Genomic DNA, 19,914 nt, shown 5'->3' on the forward strand with positions numbered 1-19,914 from the left:
CTGAGTGGGACACACACAGGCTCCCCCTGCCCAGGGCCCCTCCCAGCCAAGCAGCCCAGGCCTGTCCAGTGTGGAGATTTCAGTGAAGGCCCAGAGGAAAGGCTTGCAGCCATACATCCTTCCAGCCAAATCTGCTCTTCTTCCCACTGCCCTGGAGTTTGGGTCCTGACTTGGGGTGCTGCTGTGATGGGACCCACAGGCACTATAGGCACACAGAGCTCATAGCCAGAGCACCCCCAGGAACAGGATTTAATAAACCAGGCCCAAACCTTTATTGTCATGGATTCTTGTCCAGCCACTGTGTGTGATTCAGTAAACTGCTCATCATTCGGGGTGAGGAGGGGACATCTCCCCAGGGCTCACAAGTCCCTCAGTGCAAGGACAGGGTTCTGTCCATGCATTAGTTTTGGAATGAGGTACCTGGGTCTGGGTGCATTGAAATTGGAGCTGGGATGTGCATATGATCAGGACACACCAGTTGGCTCTGCCCTGTATTCACATCATGGGAGGCAGTGGGGAACATATCTGGGGGCACAGGGCAAGGATTTGCCCTCCACTGTGTGACCATGTCCAGTGAAAGGGCTTCCTGGAGGGATGTACCCTTCCCTTGGGTGACATGGAGAGAGGGACCTCGGGCTGCAGGGAGGGTTGGCGTGGGGAAGAGCCAAGAGCTGCTGCTGCTGCTTCCAGGTGAGCAGGGGAAAGAAACTGGTGCCAGCCAGGCCAGGGTACAATTCACTCACTAGTGAGCTGGAGATGCCAGGGGGACTCCTGGTATCAGCCTGTGGCTGTGGCTAAGCTGCTGATGTTGGGAACTTGGAAAGAGACTTGGAGGAGCTGAGTGCTCTGGCAGGGACAGCCACACTCCTACTGAGAGCTGGGCTGCAGGGGACAAGGGGGCTGTGCCACCAGGTGTGAGGGGACCCCTGCGCTGACCACCAGCACCTAAACCCACTCCCCACTGACACCCACCCTCTGTGCACCTCCCCAGCACTGACCTGACCCCACAGCCTTGGGCAGCTCTGGTTCCACCCCATTTCTCTTCCGTGAGGAACATTCTCTCTGGGCACAGCAGTTTCCTCTGACCATCTTCCCCCAGAGCTCTCCTGCCCCACTGTCCTGGTTTCAGCTGCAATATTGTTCATTTTCTTGGCAGGGGCTGGTACAATGCTGTATTTTAGATTCAGGGTGAGAATATTCTTGATCACACACTGATCTCTCAGCAGCCAATTGCTGCTAGGAGACAGGCTGGGCACAGATCAGTGGCTGCTGAGCAACTGGGTATTGGGCATCATCTGTCTGTCTTGGGATTCATGACTCCCTCCTTATGGTGTCTCCCTTTTCATTACAAATATTATTAAATATTACTATATTTTATTTCCATTATTGAATTTTCAACTGGGTGTCTCAACCCACACGTTTTACCTTTTCTTCTGATTCTCCTCCCCATCCCACCAGGGTGGAGGGGGAGGCCAGTGGCTGCATGGTGCTTGGTTGCCACCTGGGGTTAAACCTCAACAGTCACCACTCACCCGCCCCCGCAGCATCATCTCCAGGCACCTCTACAGACACCCCCATCCCACCCCAGACCCCATCACCACATTCCCCCAAGCACCTCCATCACCTGCTCATCTCCCTGCACCCCCAGCTGCAGGCTGATGGTCCTGAGACCCTTCAGCTTTCAAGGAACCAAGGAACGGGGCGCACCCACCCCATCCCCTCGCCCTGGAGACTGCGCTGCAGCTGCATCTTCATCCCTCCATGTGCACCCCCTGCCCTGTGCCTGAGATGTCTCCTTGCCCTGCTCCTGGCAGCAGTTCAGAGTCCACAGGCAGCCTTTGGAGAACAGCACTTTTAAATAGTTGCTCTGAATTAATTTTACAAGTCACAGCAATGCAGGAATGTACAGACATTTACAGGACATTGTACAGGCAGTTTCTCTCATATATTAGTGCTCTTGCTATATACATATAGTACAGCCTGCAGGAGCCTCTGCGTGGGCAGACACTCATGGCCCTGCACAGGGCACCCCAGAATGGAGCTGCGGCCCTGGGGCTGCTGTTTCACACGGGCTCCTTCGGGTTGGCTTAATCAGAGCTTGGCCCTGAGCCTCCCTTGGCTGGCCCTGTCAGGGGGTGACACCATCCTGGGCAGGCCCAGCACCCCCTTGCTTTGCTCGTCCCAGTCTCTTTTAGAGGGTTTGTGGGACAGAGACCCCGCTGGTGCTCCGGAGGGAGCGGGTGCAGCCCCACTGCAGCCCCTGCAGGTGTTCCCAGCCCCTGCTCCTCCTGCCTCAGTGGCAGCCGCAGCTCCCGGCCACCATGTCATCGTACTGCTTGAGCACCACGTTCTCGTCATCGTCGAAGTAGAGGAGGTTGATGGAGAAGAGCTTGTCGGGCACGCAGCAGGGGCTGCTGACGCCCTCACTCAGCTTCAGGGCGTTGATGATGGACTGCACTGTGGCGTGGTTGGTCGGCCGCATGTTCTCGCCCAGAGGGAAGGGGCAGGAGCCTTTGCAGTGGAAGGCGTTGTACCCCCGTGGTGAGATGATCCAGCCAGACCAGCCAATCTCCTCAAAGTCCACGGACAAGGGATGCCTCTGGCAGGGCCGGAGCCGGCCCAGCGAGCGTGTGCTGCGCGACCTGCCCGGCTTGGGCGCCGGGAGATCGGGAGCCTGAGGCGTTAAATCTGTCAGAAAGGAGCATCCCATGTCATTGGCCACTGCGCGAGCTTGGGTGGAGGAAGAAGATACTGCAGCCCCCCCAGCCACCCCTCCCCACAGGTTTTGTCTGCAACCCTCTGGTCACAGCCTGTCACCAGCCCAGACAGAGCCAGCAGGAGGTGACAGCCTCAGTCTCACGGCCAAACTCAAAGCCAGCTTCACATCTGCAAGCAGGCAACACCCCTGAGCAGGCTACACCAGAAAGGAAAGAGCCTCTCCCAGCAGCCAGGGAAGGAGGTTTGGATTTGAGGAGCGCACATGTGGGGAGCACCTCCCGAGAAGGGATGTTGGCACCGAGGGAGTGGTGCCAGGCGTGTGGGACCCACCTGGGAAGCCGGCTGTGGGCAGCGACGCTCCGCGGCGCCCATCGTCCGTGAAGAGCACCAGCATGGGCTTCTTGCTCTCGTGGTGGCCCCGGCCAGACGCAAACTGCAGTGGTGGAGGGTCCAGCGGGGCCCCCTCCCGGCTCTGGACTGTCACCAGCAAACCCTGGTTGCTGCTTTCGTCTTCGGTCCAGTCGCGAACCTGGGGAGCCAAACCAGTGTCACCACGGGCTGGGACAGGCACTGCGGTGTCCCCACAGGCAGGTCCTGGGCCAGCAGCAGGACATGGTGACTCGGGACCCCTTGAGGCCACACTCTGTGTGCCGTGGGAAGGGATTGCTCCGGGGCTGCAGCACAGGGGACACTGTGGCAGGAGCTAGCACCAGCACGCCTTGCGGAGCAGTGAGACAAGTTTGGGGAAGGATGAAGCAGCCCCGGGGCTCTTGGCAGGACTATTTCCTCCCCCTCCCAGAGGGTGTATTCGCCCCATGTCACTGCAGAGACTACAGACAGGAAACTACACTGGAGCCTGAAAGGTGAAAACAGAGGAAAAGTGACTCACAGCTGGCGTGATGGTAAAGACCTCCCAGCCCGAGGTTTGCAGTGAGACAAGCCGTGCTGCCAGCAGCTTCTTCCCTCCAGGGGTGTCTGGCTTGTCTTTCTCCAGCACCTGGTACACACTGACCTGGGGAAGGCAAAGGTGGTCACCCAGATGTACTCTGCCCGAGGGGTTGACCCTGGACAGAGGTGTGGGGGAGATGGGGAGTTGTCAGCATGGATTTGTAACAACCTTGGTGTGCCTTTGCTGATGTTTGCACAAGCCAGAAGGATATTTAAGAACCTGCCGCAGTTAAATCATCGTGATTCTCTGTGAAACATTTGTTCATGGGATCCTAGAGCCAGGCTGTGTTCCCATTGCAGGCAAATGAATGACCACAGTGTGCCAGTGGCACCGCTGGGCACAGGCTGGGGGACAGCTCCATCCCCATCCCCGTCCCTGTCCCCGTCCCCATCCCCGTCCCTGTCCCCATCCCCATCCCTGTCCCCATCCCTGTCCTCACCTGGCAGAAGTGCTGCCGTTTGGGCCCATCTGTGATATCTGTGACCCTCGGCCAGAGGCGGAAGAGGTGCAGCTCTGCCGTGAGGATCTTCTCGTTCTTGGCCACGCTGGAGAGGACGAACAGGAACCGCATCTCCTCGCTGTGAGCTGGAGAGAAGGACGTGCTGAGGACAGCAGAACCAGGGGCGGCACCGCCACCGGCCGCGTTCAGCCCCTCCCCAGACGCTTCCCAGCCCCTCGGGGACGACCCCCGCCCTTACTTTTCTCCAGGAAGCTGCGGACGGTGTTGCCCTCCAGGATGTCGGGGTTCTTGGTGACACCATCCGCGTTGGCGACACTGTTGAATAGATCCACCATGTACTGGGGCGGCTGCTTGGAGTGAGTCGGAGGGGCTGGCGGGTCTTCCATGCCAAAGACTTCCAGGAGTTTTTTCAGCGCCTCATCCCGCCGGATGGCCACGCTGGCAGGGCCCGGGCTTGCCGTGTGGGCCAGGGCCAGCAGCAGCAGCAGCACGGTCCGCAGCATGGCTCTGTGCTCGCTGTCCCTGCACCACTCCCGCGGCCTCCTCGGTGCTGCATTTATAACTGGACTGCAGTGAAATATGCACAGGAGCAATCAGGAGTGTAAAGAGAGCTAATTGCCGTGCTAACAAGGTGAGAAGCCCGGCTCCCGGGCCCCCTGCATCAATTAGCCCCAGTACACAAGCGGCAGGCAGGACGGCTCACCAGGCTGTCCCAGGCTGGCAGGGACACGGGGCTCCATGACCTCGCCAGGGCCTCGGCTGGGCTGCATTCGCTCTCCGTAGGGGACTAACTGGATTTTAATGACGGCACTAATGGGACAAATCGGAGCACCTTTGTGCGGAGGAATGCAGCCCATCAAGATGAGCATCCCCTGCCCGGGCCGGTCCTGCCCCTCTCAGCCGTGCCGGGAGCGAGGATCGTGGCGGGGCTCAGTGCCACCCTGGTGTCCCCGCACCGAGGATCGTGGCGGGGCTCAGTGCCACCCTGGTGTCCCCGCACCGAGGATCGTGGCGGGGCTCAGTGCCACCCTGGTGTCCCCGCACCGTGTCCCTGTCAGTGCGGAGGCTGCGGGCAGCCCCGCCTGTGCTGTGTGTCCCGCCAGAGCCGAGCCCATGGGCACAGCAGGATCCAGCAGGGACCCGGCGGGGCTGCGGCCCCGGGCTGTGCTTGGGTCACACCGCAGCAGCAGCAGCACCCTAAGCCAGCTTCTTCTTTTTTTTTTTTTTTTTTTTTTTTTTTTTTTTTTTTTTTTAATAGGCTATTGGCTTCCGGGGAATTAAAAGGCATTTGCTGCTAATTCCTGAATACTTGAACTTTACGAAATATCCGAGTAGCGGGATAAAAGCAAATTCTTTAAGTCTTATTCCAGAATCACACAGAGAAACTAAGCTGGTGCAGGCGGACATGACGCACTGTACAGCTGCCATGGGAATTAACGGAAAAAATTAGCATTAATTAACTAATTCATCAAGCGGCTGAAGCCCTGCTAGGACCACCTGATGGGAGACAAGGTGAAGGCTGATGTCCAGCGGTGCCCACAGTTTATTCCAGCCCAGAGGGCTGTTAATTATGCAGAACAGGCACGGCGGCACCGACCGGCTGGAGTTAATGGCGAGAGGAAACTATCGGTGTCCCCGAGACCCTCTCCCTGCTCTTGCCAGCTCTCCAGCAGCGTGTCCCACGGGATATCTGGGGGTGCTGCAGAGGAGGCAGCTCTGCCCCGACACGCTCAGCTCCCTGTTCCCTCTCCTGTCTCCAGCTCCGCAGTTTGCAGCCGGGAGCGGCCAACCCGTGCACCCCCAGCCCGTGCCAGACGGCTGCATCCTCCGGGATGCTGGATGCGGAGGGGCCGTGGAGCTGCACAGCGGAGCCCCAAGGACCTGCAAATTGCCCACGATGTTTATTTTACAAGCTGCGAAACATTTTGTAGAGAGTTCATTTATACCCGCTGGTTAAAGTAGCTTTCATTAAAAAAAAAAAAAAAAAAAAAAAAAAAAAAAAATTGCCTTTTCTCATTTACATATCCTACAGACAGTCTGGCGGGGTCTCGGGAGCCCCACCTGCAGCTGCCAGCCCCGCTAGCCCGGCGCTCCCGGATGGCAGCGACCGTGAGGAACCTGTGCCTGGCAGAGCCGTGTGAGGCACCGCGTCCCGGGCAGCCTGTGCCCAAACCAGGCATTGCTCTCCGTCCTGTAACTCCCTGCAGACAGAGAAATAACAGTGCATCCCCAGTGCATATCCAGTACAGCCCCAGTGCATCCCCAGTGCATCCCCAGTACAGCCCCACAGCCCCAGTACATCCCCAGTACAGTCCTAATGCATCCCCAGTGCATCCCCAGGGCATATCCAGTACAGCCCCAGTGCATCCCCAGTGCATCCCCAGTGCATCCCCAGGACAGCCCCAGTGCATCCCCAGTGCATCCCCAGTGCATCCCCAGTGCATCCCCAGTGCATCCCCAGTGCATCCCCAGTGCATCCCCAGTGCATCCCCAGTGCATCCCCAGTGCATCCCCAGTACAGTCCCAGTGCATCCCCAGGGCATATCCAGTACAGCCCCAGTGCATCCCCAGTGCATCCCCAGTACAGCCCCCCAGTACAGTCCCAGTCCCAGTACAGTCCCAGTACAGCCCCAGTGCATCCCCAGTGCATCCCCAGTGCAGCCCCCCGGTACACCACTGGCCCCGATGTCCTGGACCTTCAGTTCACACTCAGGGGAAGGGCAGATGCTCTGGAGTGGGATGGGGGAGAAGGGAGGCAGCTTTTTCCTACAGCATCTATTCCTTACTCCTGGAGTAACTCCACTGTCACCTCCCCCTGGCTGAGCAGAGCAGCTCTTTCTTCCTGCATGGTTTGATTTGCTTCCCTTTGCAAGCAAAGAATCCCAGAATGGTTTGGGTTGTAAGGGACCTTTAAGCCCTTAAAGCCCATCTCATCCCAACTCCTGCCATGGCAGGGACACCTCCCACTGTCCCAGGCTGCTCCCAGCCCTGTCCAGCCTGGCCTTGGGCACTGCCAGGGATCCAGGGGCAGCCACAGCTGCTCTGGGCACCCTGTGCCAGGGCCTCCTACCCTGCCAGGGAACAATTCCTGATTCCCAGTCTCCCATCCAGCCCTGCCCTGTGGCAGTGGAAGCCATTCCCTGTGTCCTGTCCCTGCAGGCCTTGTCCCCAGTCCCTCTGCAGCTCTCCTGGAGCCCCTTCAGGCCCCAAAAGGGGCTCTGAGGTGTCCCTGGAGCCTTCTCCTGTCCAGGTGAGCAGGCCCAGCTGTGCCAGGCTGGCTCAGAGCAGAGGGGCTCCAGCCCTGGCAGCATCTCTGTGGCCTCCTCTGGCTCCAACTTGTCCATGTCCTTCCTGTGCTGGGGACACATTTTTATGTCTACAATCAACACACAGTCCTGCCCCTCCAGCCTGAAACACCTGCCTGCACCCACCCTGCCCCAGCAACCTCCTGCTCTTCCTGCCCCACAGCTTTGCCAGCAGCTGAGGGACACGAGTGGCACATTCCAGGCTGCAGAAGCCACTGTCAGGATCTGTGTGTGCTGTCCTGGGACACCACAGGCTCTGCAGCCACCTGCCCAACTCAGCCCCATGGCAGCAGTCCTGCTCTCCCCCCGGCACAGCACAGCGTGGGGGGGAGCTGGGGGTGCTCCCCACACCCTGGGGGGCTGGGAGAGCTGGGGGTGCTCCCCACACCCTGGGGGGCTGGGAGAGCTGGGGGTGCTCCCCACACCCTGGGGGGCTGGGAGAGCTGGGGGGGCTCCCCAAACCCTGCTGGGCTGGGAGAGCTGGGGGTGCTCCCCACACTTTGCTGGGGTCGGAGAGCTGGGGGTGCTCCCCACACTTTGCTGGGGTCGGAGAGCTGGGGGTGCTCCCCACACTTTGCTGGGGTCGGAGAGCTGGGGGTGCTCCCCAAACCCTGCTGGGGTGGGTGAGCTGGGGGTGCTCCCCACACTCTGCTGGGCTGGGTGAGCTGGGGCTGCTCCCCGCACCCCGCTCCGTGTTCCCCCCCGGGAGCCGCAGATGCGCTGGGTGAGAGGAGCGGGGGCAGCCCCCGCCTGGCCGGGTGCGGATGTGCGGGAGGAGAGCGGATGGAGCTCGGCAGCTGTGCTTACCTAAGCAAGCCGGGATCCCCCGAGGAGCAGCTGCCCAAGCACCTTCCCACATCGATTTCCTGCAAAGATTTGCAAAACAAAGGCACAAAAATCCCCTGCAGCACCTCAGCAGGGACACCTCAGGACCCTCCACCCTCTCTCCAGCCTCAGGCTCTTCATTCATCCCCAAAGAAGGGCAGCAGCAAGGCACAGCTGGCAAGAAGTATTTTGGGGGCATAGCAGTGGTTTTTGAGTCAGAAACCCCTGTGCACAAAGGTACACTCAACTAGACAGTCGGGTCTCTGTTAAACTGAAGACATACCTAACAACTAAATATTTTTAAAAATAAATATCATTGTTCCTTAATTACTTTTTAAAATAAATCCTCACTCCAAAGAAAAAGCCATTTGTTCCTTTATGGCCCTGATACATGCATGAATTAGTGGCAGTACATTACATTTTGTACACAAGAAAATACAAATGGGAGGGTTGTACCACTCTAGTTTTATGCTAGTGAAGCTGCCGATGTTAGAGCATCCACCTAGGAGCTCAAACCCCACATGAGGGCCCAGCTGGGCCCACCAGAGAGGAGCCAAACCCTTGGAAAGCCACCTTGAGCCATTCCTGTGTCCTGCAGAGCTCCAGACAACTTCATAGTATTCCACCTGGGAGACACAATAGCATTTTTCCTTCATTTCGCAGTTCTCCCGGGTCTAAACCATCTCCTCACAACGTGGGGTTTTGACCAGAGCAGTGCTGAATTTTGTGGGCACACAGAAAAGTCCATCTGCAAGGAAACAAGATGGAAAATGAACCTGGAGCTGCACCGAGTTTCCTGCGGCAGCAGCTCTGGGCACCCAGCTTTAGGCATCCAGCACCCATGGGGGCCAAAGGCTGTTCTCTGTGCCAGGGTCCCAGCTGGGAGCTTGGGGCTCATTCCTTCACCAGCTCAGGGCCTCAGTGGTAGGTTTTGTTCCTCCATGCCAGTTTCAGACCATGAGGAAAGGGAGGTTATTGCGGGTGCAAGTTGTGACTGCTGTCCCTGACCCTGTGAAAGCCCCAGCCATGGGGAGTGAGCACATAATCTCTGAGAAAAACTGTATTTGAACACAAAATATTGATGGCAGCACTTTTTCAGAGCCACACTCTCACACCAGGGATGGGGAAATGTGATTTAGCATTAACTCATTCATCATTTCCCTCTGGATTTGCCAGCGACTGTGCCCACAATGGGCTGGAGCCAGGGTCAGGGGCTCTCCTGGAGATGCATTCCCCAGGTTTGCTCTGAATGGGCTCCAGGTGTGGCATGGGAAGGGAAGGGAAGGGAAGGGAAGGGAAGGGAAGGGAAGGGAAGGGAAGGGAAGGGAAGGGAAGGGAAGGGAAGGGAAGGGAAGGGAAGGGAAGGGAAGGGAAGGGAAGGGAAGGGAAGGGAAGGGAAGGGAAGGGAAGGGAAGGGAAGGGAAGGGAAGGGAAGGGAAGGGAAGGGAAGGGAAGGGAAGGGAAGGGAAGGGAAGGGAAGGGAAGGGAAGGGAATACCCCAGTTCTGGGGTGTGGTATAAAGGAAGGCTGGTACCAGAGGGTTGGAAGGGGCAGGTGGACAATGACCCCAGCTCTGGGGATGCAGAAAAAAATCCTGCTTTGCCTTTTCTTTCTCTATTGCAGCTTTAACTCAATGAAAACTTCCCAGGGCACAAAGCAGTTCTGTCTGGATTTGACATTCCTGGTTTGGTTGGGGGCTGTTTGGACACACCAACAGCCACATCCCTGCTGCTGTGTCACACCACACCAGGACATGCCACCGTCGCAGGGCAGCCCAGACAGGGTCACAGCAGCTGGAGAGAAGGGACAAGGGTCCTCCAGCTGCAGCGAAATCTCCTTGGCAGGGCAGAGGCACTGACTGTCCTGCGTGGCTCAGCCCTGAGCTGATGTTCTGTGCAGAAAGAAACAATATTGTTTCTGTGCTAAATCCCCTGGCTTTGCTCCCTTCACCAAGTAAATTAGGGTTAAAAATCTGCAATGCATGAGCTAGAGGAAGGGGAGAAGGATGGCTGAGCTGATGGCCAAGTGCGTTTGGGCTCTGTCTGGGACCTGGTCCTGCCCTGCCCCAGCCCTTGGGTGTGCATCCTTCGGGGTTTGTTTGGCTCCTGGCTGTGAACGGGTTTTGAGAGTTTCCTGCCCCCTCACAACTACTTCAGCAGCTGCTGGAGGGGATTTCTTTGTTCCACGATGGAGCTGTTTCCAGGGGAAAGAAAAGTGATTTCTGAAAGCAAGTATCTCTGGGTGGGACACAAAATGACAATGGATTTCTGGACGTCAGTGATTCTGGGTGAGATTTTAACATACTCCTCCAGCCCCGCACCCCCGTCCCCGCCCCATTCCTCTGATGATTCCAAATTTTGACCATGACACTGAAAGCATCAGCCCGACTTTATGCAGGGAAATGCAGAAGGAAAGTGCAGAGACTGCCCTAGGGCAGAGGCGAAGCTGACGGCAAGTCAACATTTGCCAGCCCTGAGCTATTACTGTGACTGAGATTTTCCCTCCCCGGGGCAACAGAATTGTCCAGCACCTTCCACTAACACGTCTGGGAAGTAAATGTTGATTCTCCCAGCTGTGGAAGAAAGCACTTCACGCTGCCTAATTGCCTTTTCCATTTGCAGCTGGACCAGCAGCAGCTGCTGCAGCTGTGCCGCCCTCCTGCGCTGCCCGGAGGGGACCCGGCCTCAGGCAGCGCCGCTCCCGGCCCAGGACTGTCACAGACATCTTTTCATAAAAATCCTTTCTTTAGGCTTTTTCCCCCTTCTGAGAAGCTGTGGCCTCAGCAACAAAATGTAAACAATGGTTATCTGCTGCTGTGGGATGCAACAGGTGGATCCGTGATTGGTCTCGGGTGAATGTTTGGATTTACTGACCACTCGTGGCAGAGCTGGGTCTCACTCTGTGCTGAGACACAGATCTTTGTTTATTCATTCCTTTTCTATTCTTACCTTAGCTAGCTTCTGAGAACTTTTCTCTCTATTCCTTTTTGTATAGTTATAATGTAATATATATCATAAAATAATAAATCAAGCCTTCTGAACATGTAGTCAACATTCTCACCCCTTTCTTCACCCTGAAGACCCTTGCAAGCCCTGTAACACAGGAGGGAACCCGGCCTCAGGCAGAGCCGCTCCCGGCCCCTGCAGCCCCGGGATCGTGGGGTGAATCCCCGGGTCCGGGATCGTGGATGAATCCCTGGGCCCGGGATCGTGGATGAATGTCCGGGTCCGGGATCGTGGATGAATCCCCGGGCCCGGAATTGTGGGGTGAATGCCCGGGTCCGGGATCGTGGATGAATCCCCGGGTCCGGGATCGTGGGGTGAATCCCCGGGCCTGGTATCGTGGGGTGAATGCCCGGGTCCGGGATCGTGGATGAATCCCCGGGTCCGGGATCGTGGGGTGAATCCCCGGGCCCCGGAATTGTGGGATGCATTCCCGGGCCCGGGATCGTGGGTGAATCCCCGGGCCCTGCGCTGCTCCCGGGGCTCACCCGGCCCTGCCGCGGTCTCTGTCCCTCCCTAGTGGCCCTGCCCCAGCCCTGCCGCAGCAGCTCTGAACGGACTGGCTTCTAGAAATGCCAAAAAAAATGACATCAGCAAATTCCAGCGCAATGGAATTTGTCACACAGTTGGGGTAAATCATTTCAACACCACTTTCAATTCTGATAAAATCAGTTCATCTCCACTGACGCGTCTGGGTTATTTTATGAGTGAACTCATGAGACAGCTCACCAGTTGACAATGAATGAGTTCAGCTTTGTCCCAGTGGGAGGTTTTGACCCATCTGGAATGATTTCGTTTGGAGTCTCCATTTCTAAGTGATTTTTGAACCAGCAGTGTAGTTCTCTGGTACTAAAAGGGCATTTTAGAGTGTCAGTAAGGAAATTTGAATTTTCCAGTGCTCTGTTTCCAGCAGAGCTTTTATTATCAGGCTGGTTTCCTTGCTTTGATTGGGAGGGTTGGAGCAGAGACCCCCAAAGTCCCTCCCAGCCTGGGTTACTCTGATTCCATCTCTGGCTAGAGGACATTTCCCTGCGTATGAGGTGCCTGTATCCCCATCCTCACCCATTCACACAGCAGAGAATTATCAGTGTGCTTGCAGACCTGTGTGGTAAAGGCCCAGCAACAGGAAACTCAACCCCAAAACACAACCCCAGTACTCCCTAAGGCAGAGGCTCTGCTCAGCAGGCTGGGTGCCCTGAGCTCGGACACTGGTGCTGGTCACACAAGAGGGCTTGCTCCTGTATTCCCAGAGGGAGGGAGGGAGCAGGGAGGAAGAGGAGCTCAGCTCTCCCTGTGCCGTAGGCTGGGTCAGAGCATTTCCCCCGCTAATTGTGACCTCCCAAGGAGAGTCTGGAAGGGTTTCCAAGGCCAGGAGCCGAAGCCATTCCCCAGGGCAGGTGCTGCAGTGGCAGATCTCCACCACCCCCAGCTCCCTCAGGCCTGGAGGAGCAGGAGCCAGCCCAGGGGCAGCTCTCAGCAGGAACACAGAGCTCTCCTCTCACCTGCAGCACAGGACACGGCCAGGGGACACACTCACATCAAAGCACTGCCTGCATACCTTTAATGACCCACATGGTTGACCCAGAAATGCCAGTTGATGTAATCTTTTTGAATTTCAGTGAAGTTTTTGATACTGTCTCTCCCAGGATCCTTCTGGACAAACTGTCCATCCCAGAGCTGGATAAACACATCATGGCATGGGTGAGCAACGGGCTCATGGGTCAGGCACAAAGGGTGACAGTGACTGCGGTGACATCAGGCTGGCACAAGTCACCAGTGAGGTTCTGCAGGGCTCCATCCTTGGTCCTGTGCTCTTCAACAGCTTCATAAATGTCTTGGATGCAGGACTGGAAGGGACACTGAGCATTTTCACAGACGATGCAAAACTGGGAGGAGCTGCTGACTCCCTCAACCACAGACAGACCTCAGGAAATCAGAGGGCTGGATCATCACCAGCCATATGCAGCTCAACAAGGGAAAATGCCAGACCCTGCAAGTGGGATGGGGCAGCCCTGGGTGCAGGGGCAGACTGGGGATGAGAGGCTGGAGAGCAGCGCCCTGGGAAGGGCCCTGGGGGTCCTGGTCAGTGCAGGTTGGATCTGAGTCACTGCTGGGTCCTGGCAGCCCCAAGGGCCACCCTGTGCTGGGGGCACCAGGCCCAGGGAGGGATTGTCCCACTCTGCTCTGCCCTGGGGCAGCCTCAGCTCCAGTGCTGGGGGCACTCTGGGCACCACGAGATCAGAAGGACCCAAAGCTGTTGGAGAGTGCCCAGAGGAGGGACACGGAGCTGGGGAAGGGCTGAGGAGCAGCTGAGGGCACTTGGCTCGTTCAGCTGCAGCCCAGGAGACTGAGGGGAGGCCTCATGGCAGTTCCACCTTCCTTGTGAGGGGAACAGGAGGGGCAGACACTGATCTCTCCTCTGGTGACAGTGACAGCCCGGAGGGAATGGGCTGAAGTCATGCTGGGGAGGTTGGGGCTGGGTGTCAGAAAAAGGTTCTTCCTCCAGACAGTGGTCAGGCACTGCAACAGGGAATGGCCACAGCACCAAACCTGACAGAGCTCCAGGAGCATGTGGACAATGCTCTGGGGCACATGAGGTGACTCCTGGGGACGCCTCTGTGCTGGGCAGGGAGTTGGACTTGATGATCTTTGCAGGTCCCTTCCAACTCAGCATATTCTGTGACCCTATGATTACATTTTCATCATTATTTATTCTTCTAAAGTTGGTGTCTCTGGAGCTGACAAGCTGTCACTGCTTGTAACAGCTCTTAATTTAGATAATTTTATCACTCCTATTGTACACAAGAAGCTGGTATTTGGCAAACACTAAAGGTTAAATTTGAACAATGCTGCTCTCATGCACTGGAAAATCCTAAGAAACCTCAGAGAGTGAAGCTGCTGTGTCCTTACAGCCACTGCAAAGGGGAACAGGGCCCACAGATTGCTGCTGAAGACCACAGATGAACAAATGGAGCTCCTTTCTACTTCATCTGCTTTCTCTACTTTTACAGGGCAGCTTGTTGTTTACCTACTGATAGCACTTACAGCCTGCAGTTGCCCTGAATTTATGCAGCAATAAACAGGGAATTCAAACACAGGATCAACCATGGTGCAGCTCAGGTCCAGGGAACTGAGTTCCTTTGTGCAAAGAACAGCCAGGGATCAGGCTACTCATCAATTCCTGTGCTACAAAAGATGTTTAAGTGTTGGATTATCTGGACTGCAGGTCCCCAGCACATTTCCGTCCTTAATTCCCCAAGGGAAAAGCCACTTGGAAAACTTCAACATAAAAAAAGCACCAAGGGATGGGCAGGATGTGAGTGTGGAAGCATCAAGAATCTTGGTTTCTGGAGGGTGAAGGGGAACTCAGAGGAGCTGTGGCTGTCCCATCCCTGGCAGTGTTTAAGGCCAGGCTGGACAGGGCTTGGAGCAACCTGGGAGAGTGGAAGGTGTCCCTGCCTGTGAGAGGGGTGAACAAGAGGAGCTTTAAGGTCCTTCCAATCCAAACAACTCCATGGTTCTGTGAACTCACCATGCCCAACACGGAGGAAATGGCTCTGCCTCCAGCAGCAGCCCCTCTCTGCAAACAGATCCCCATGCTCCTGCACTCTGCTGACAGCTCCTGCACCTGCAGTCACAAACCACTGAGCCCAGCATTACCCCCGGTACAATTCCCCCCCATTTCTGCCTGACCTGGGATGAGGCAGCTCCAGCTGCCCCCTATCCTGAACAAAATGGCTCCAGCACAAAGAAGAAATTTTATTACAGATGGACAGGACACATCTGACCCTGGCTGGGGGGGCTGAACACCCTGTTTAGTTACTCCAGGAAAACACTTGCCCTGTTTCTCCCGCTTTCATCTGCTCTCTTTATTTCTACCTTTCTGCAGACCTGGTTGAAAGGAGCCCCCTCCCACAGCACAAAGGAGCTCATGGGCACTAAACCCCCAGACTCCTGCACAGCTTCTCCTGACACAACCCCACACTGCCTGCCAAGGGCAGCCACCCCTCCGTGCTGCTCCCTGTGGGAAGCTCACACCAACCACAGCAGCACCGTGTGTGAGCAGAGCCCCCACAGCCCCACAGCACAGCCCTGCCCTCCCTGCCAGAGGCCAAGAAGGGAAAAGGAACTCACAGGCAAAGCTGGGAGCCTGCAAGAGCCCTGTGAGGAGGACCACAGCTCGTGGGTCCTGCGATGCTGCACCCTGGGAAGCACAGGAAAGTCTCCAGCACCTCTGACACGCACCCCTGCCCTCCCTGGCAGGTGACAAGGGGACAGCTCCGAGCCACACAGGCTCACACATCCTGACAAATGTCCTCACTGTGATCTGAACAAACACCTTGGCCCTGGGAAATGAGCATCTCTCCCCCATGATCAGGATTGTGCTCCCAGCTTGGATCAGGCTCTTAGCAAACTTCCAAATGTTTCTTGAGAGCCACTGGATTTGCTGACAGCCTGGGGAAGCTCCCCTGAGGGGTCCTTGTTCTTATCGCCACTTCCAAACTAATTTAAGTTTGTGGTGATTGGAAGCCACTCTCAAATACCCTCATTTGAAAGAGCATGCATCCTTCATCCTCCTTCATCCCATGCAATGGTTTTATCTGGGGACAAGCCACACCAAGTGCAGTCAGAGCTGGGAACACAGCAGCACATGTCCCAGCAGGGATGGCAGCATGTCCCCCACAGCCACACAGTTCTGCTGTTAACCCCAGGGAGGAAAGCTCTAACTAAAGTGGAAAAGCTCCAGTGAGCAGAGTCCTGGCAGTGCTGGTGCCCATGACAGGGCTGGTGGCAGCAGTGCCCCTGAACAAGGATGGACTCAGATCCTCACCAAGAACTCAGGGTCTCTGCACCAACTCCTCCAGGCACAGGGCAGGGAACACATCCAGGTCCCAGGGAAAATGTTTTGCCAGATTCAGGAGTGGGAGCGCACACGAGAACAGTGATCGCAGCATGGACACTCCCCTGGCATTCAAAATGAGGTTTGGGGGGTTGGCTTGGGTTTTTTTCCTACAATTACTTACAAGTGCAACAGCCACAGACACTTAGAGAAGCTGCTCAGCCCTCAGGCCAAGCCAAGCTCCCCTGCTCATCCCCGGCTCCTGGAGGACAGCTGGGTTTCTTTGGGATGGATGCCTTGAGAAAACAATTAGCAAAACCAAAATGCTAGAGAAGGCATCCTACCAAAACTAAACCATTTCCCACCAGGCTACAGGAACCCCAGCCCAGAGCAGGAATCAGCACAGCTGCTCAACAGCAACAACATCAACAATTTAATTGTGTTAAGAGACAAACATATTAACAAAATCCACATTTAAATAAAAAAAATTCCTTGTGCCTGGGCACCTGAGCCAAGCCACTCTCTGTTCACAGCTCCGTGGTGCTGCAGAGTATCCAGAGAGGCTGGGACTGCTACTGGGAGTAACTGCTGTGTAACCTGGCCAGAGCAGAGAGCTGCACGGCAGCCACATGGGAAGGGACATACAAAATAGTTATGAAAAAATATCCATTTTAAATAAAGAACTTACAACAACTTTATAAAAAATATCATGGTTGCATGTCTCAATTCTAGGAATTATTTCTGAACTCTCGGCATCCTGTTTTCCATCTCACACCACCTCTGCAATCTCCAGAGAGCTCTGTTCCTGTCCTGCTCAGTCCAAAGTACCTGAAAATGGAAAAACACATTACAGTCTCAAGAATTAGAAGTGCAATTCTGTGAACAAGTAAATCTTGTTTACAAACTGGCAAAAGAAAACTTTATATTTTAAGCAAATCACACATGAGTAAAACCAAATCTAGCAAAAAAACCCCAACTACTGCACGTGCCTCAGGGTCCAGCTGAGCCATTCCAAGCCACACTAGGAATTACTGAGGATGGGGAAACAGAGAGCTTTGCAAATGATTCAGTTCTTTCTCTCCTAAGTAGGTTATTACATAAAATACTGAAATCAAGTAGAAACTCACCTTCCAAAAAAGCAAATTCATCAATAGCTTCAATGGCATTATCTGAAAAGCAAATTGAGAACAATTAAAATAGATAAACTAACTCCATCTTTGCATATGTTCCAAACTGCAGCATTTGAAATTACATCATAACACAGTTACCAATTTCAAAGAGATTTATTTGATCTGGAGATGGTGGGTGAAATTATTAGTGTAGTCTTTGTCTCTCCCATCTTCAGGGAAAGAAAGAATAAATCCATAATTACTTCAGCACCTCCAGACAGGTGGGCAAATCCCCCATTGGAGCAACCCTTTGCTAAGAACAGCACAGAATATGCTCCCTTACCCAGGTCTTTTCTTTGCAGGGTTTTCCTTTTTCCTTGCTGGGCATACATGTAAGCATCTTTGGCTATGGTTTCAACAAACAGCTCCTGCAAGGCAAAACGGGACAGGTTCACACGGGAGAGGAGAGAGAGAATATCCTGAGGAAAAAGAAAGGTCCTACAAGGCTTCAGGATTAGATCAGAATTTCATCCTAACATTATCCATTCCTAGTAAGCAGGTCTGAAAATACCAAAGGAAATGGCTGAGCAGTGATGCCCAGGACAAGCAGTGAGGCAGAGAGCTGGGAAGCTCCCACAGTCTCTGGGAGACCCACTCCACACCAGGGGCTCCCAGGGCACCTTCCCAAGGGGGAAAGGTGTCCTGTGCTCAGCAGATGAATCATGGAATCCTTCAGGAGGAGAAATACCTCTAAGATCATTGTGTCCAACCACCGGCCCAGCACCACCTCCACGTGCACCCCCATCCCCTGTCCCCAAGTGCCACATTGTTTGAACAGTGCCAGGGACGGTGGCTGCCCCGGGGAGCCCGTGCCAGAGCTTGACAACTCTCTCCATGAAGGAATTTTCCCAATATCCCAAACCTCCCCTGGCGCAGCCTGAGGCCACTTCCCCTTGTCCTGTGCCTTCCTGCTTGGGGGAAGCGACCGACGCCCCCCGGCTGTGCCCTCCTGGCAGGGGCTGTGCGGAGCCACAAGGGCCGCCCTGAGCCTCCTTTGCTCCGGGCTGAGCCCCTTCCCACCCCCTCAGCCTCTCCTGGAAGGAGCTCCAGCCCCTTCCCCAGCTCGGGCCGGCCGCAGCCGCCTCGCGGGTCCCTGGGAGAAGGAAAATCCTCCTGGGTAAGACGGAGCAGCATCCCCGCAGCGACCCGGGCCCAGGAGCCGCGGGGCCGCCCCTCACCGTGGCCCGCGCCAGCACGAACACGGCCTCCTGGCTGGCCAGGGTCACGTCCGGGTCCGCCTTCACCAGCGCCTTCACCCGCGCCAGCGGCAGCCGGGCCAGGCGGGCCGGACCCGGGCCCTGCTGCCCCGCGGCCGCCGCCTCCTCCCCGGGCGCCGCCGCCTCCGCGGGCCCCGGGCCCGGCCCCGGCACGGCCGCCGCCGCTGCCATCCCGCCCGAGCGCTGCGCCTGCGCGGGGCCGCGGGGCCGGGCCGCGCTCGGCGGGGCCTCGCTGCATCCTCGGCCGGGCCCCGCGGCGCTGCCGGCCCCGAGCGCGGCCCCTCCTCCTCCGCTTCGGGCCGGCGCCAAACACCGCGGCTCGTCTTCCCCTTCATCCCGTCCCCAAACGGCCCCTCATCCTCCCCTTCACCGTGTCCCCTAACACAGCCCGCACAGCCCCATCCCGGCCCTCCCCACGGACGGCCCTCGGTGCCTCCCTGCACAGACAGGGACACTGTGCCCGCCCCGTTGCAGCGGCAGGAGCAGTGGGGCAGCTGGGGTGGCCCTCACTGCTGTCTGTCCGTGCTGTGCCCCAGAGTCAGCTCCCCGTGGGTCCCCTGTGGGACCTCCCAGCACCCCCTCTCCATCCCATCTCCAGCTGGTGGGATCAAGCCCTCCAATGTTTCCCAGGGCACCCACCACCCTCCACAGGACCCCCAGGACCACCTCCCTTGGCCAACAGGTGCCCGCCCCAGCCTTCCCCATGTCCTCAAACTGTATCTTATCCTTAAACCATCTGCAGGCAGGAGCCATCTCGGGCACTGCTGGTGGGACGCTGTCCCAAAGCGCTGCAGGGACACACAGATCCTGGAGCAGGGACACCAGCACCAACCTGCAGGCCAGAGCACCCCTGCCAGGGTGTCAGACTGTTCCTGCCTCAGAGGCAGTAAACGGTGACACCAGGACATTTGGACACTGTGCTGGCCCGACACAGCACCCTGCGTGCACAGCTTCCCCTTGCTTCCCAGAGGAATTAGGCTTTCCAGCCGAGCTCATGTCCCCCATGAAGAGCCTGATTCCAGGGAGCCACAGGCCCTCACGCAGCTTTTCTGTGCTCCCACAGAGCTCAGCTGTGCACCCTCTGCACCTCCCCACCCCGCAAGTCCTGTGCAGCTTTGAGACCTGACCTGCAGAGGAATCCTGGGCCACCATGGACAAGGACATTGCCCACCCTCCCTCCCCATCCTGCAGTTCACAAAACTGGGGCTCTCCTCTTATGGCCAGCAGGACTTGGTGGGCTGCAAGTGTCAAACAGCAGCAGAGCCAAACCAGCGGTGTACCAAGAGCTGCTCCTCCTCCTCTTTCTCCTCCTCCTTGTGCGGTCTCACCAGGTCTCATCAGGCAAAAGCAACTTCCTGGCATTGCACACAGCTCCTCACCAGCTGTTAGGAAAGAGCTGCTGGTTTCAAGGCAGGGCACCTCAGAGAGG

At 56.5% G+C, this 19,914-nt stretch overlaps 2 protein-coding genes across 2 annotated transcripts; both read right to left on the bottom strand.

Annotated features, from left to right (window-relative positions):
- Positions 1 to 1,924: 1,924 nt before the first annotated feature.
- Positions 1,925 to 4,630, bottom strand: LOC131093715 (bone morphogenetic protein 4-like). The gene is made up of 5 exons (XM_058040997.1): positions 4,366 to 4,630; positions 4,107 to 4,252; positions 3,608 to 3,730; positions 3,049 to 3,247; positions 1,925 to 2,688 (listed from the first exon to the last, which is right to left on the bottom strand). Exons 1-5 carry the CDS (start codon positions 4,628 to 4,630, stop codon positions 2,294 to 2,296), a joined length of 1,128 nt encoding a protein of 375 aa, XP_057896980.1. The 3' UTR covers positions 1,925 to 2,293.
- An 11,879-nt stretch (positions 4,631 to 16,509) lies between these two features.
- Positions 16,510 to 19,649, bottom strand: POLE4 (DNA polymerase epsilon 4, accessory subunit). Its single transcript, XM_058041122.1, has 5 exons — positions 19,613 to 19,649; positions 18,447 to 18,814; positions 17,552 to 17,636; positions 17,227 to 17,268; positions 16,510 to 16,927 (listed from the first exon to the last, which is right to left on the bottom strand). Exons 1-5 carry the CDS (start codon positions 19,647 to 19,649, stop codon positions 16,914 to 16,916), a joined length of 546 nt encoding a protein of 181 aa, XP_057897105.1. The 3' UTR covers positions 16,510 to 16,913.
- Between the last annotated feature and the right edge of the window lie 265 nt (positions 19,650 to 19,914).

The sequence above is a fragment of the Melospiza georgiana genome, chromosome 26 (genome assembly GCF_028018845.1).
Source record: "Melospiza georgiana isolate bMelGeo1 chromosome 26, bMelGeo1.pri, whole genome shotgun sequence".
Lineage (NCBI taxonomy): Eukaryota > Metazoa > Chordata > Aves > Passeriformes > Passerellidae > Melospiza > Melospiza georgiana.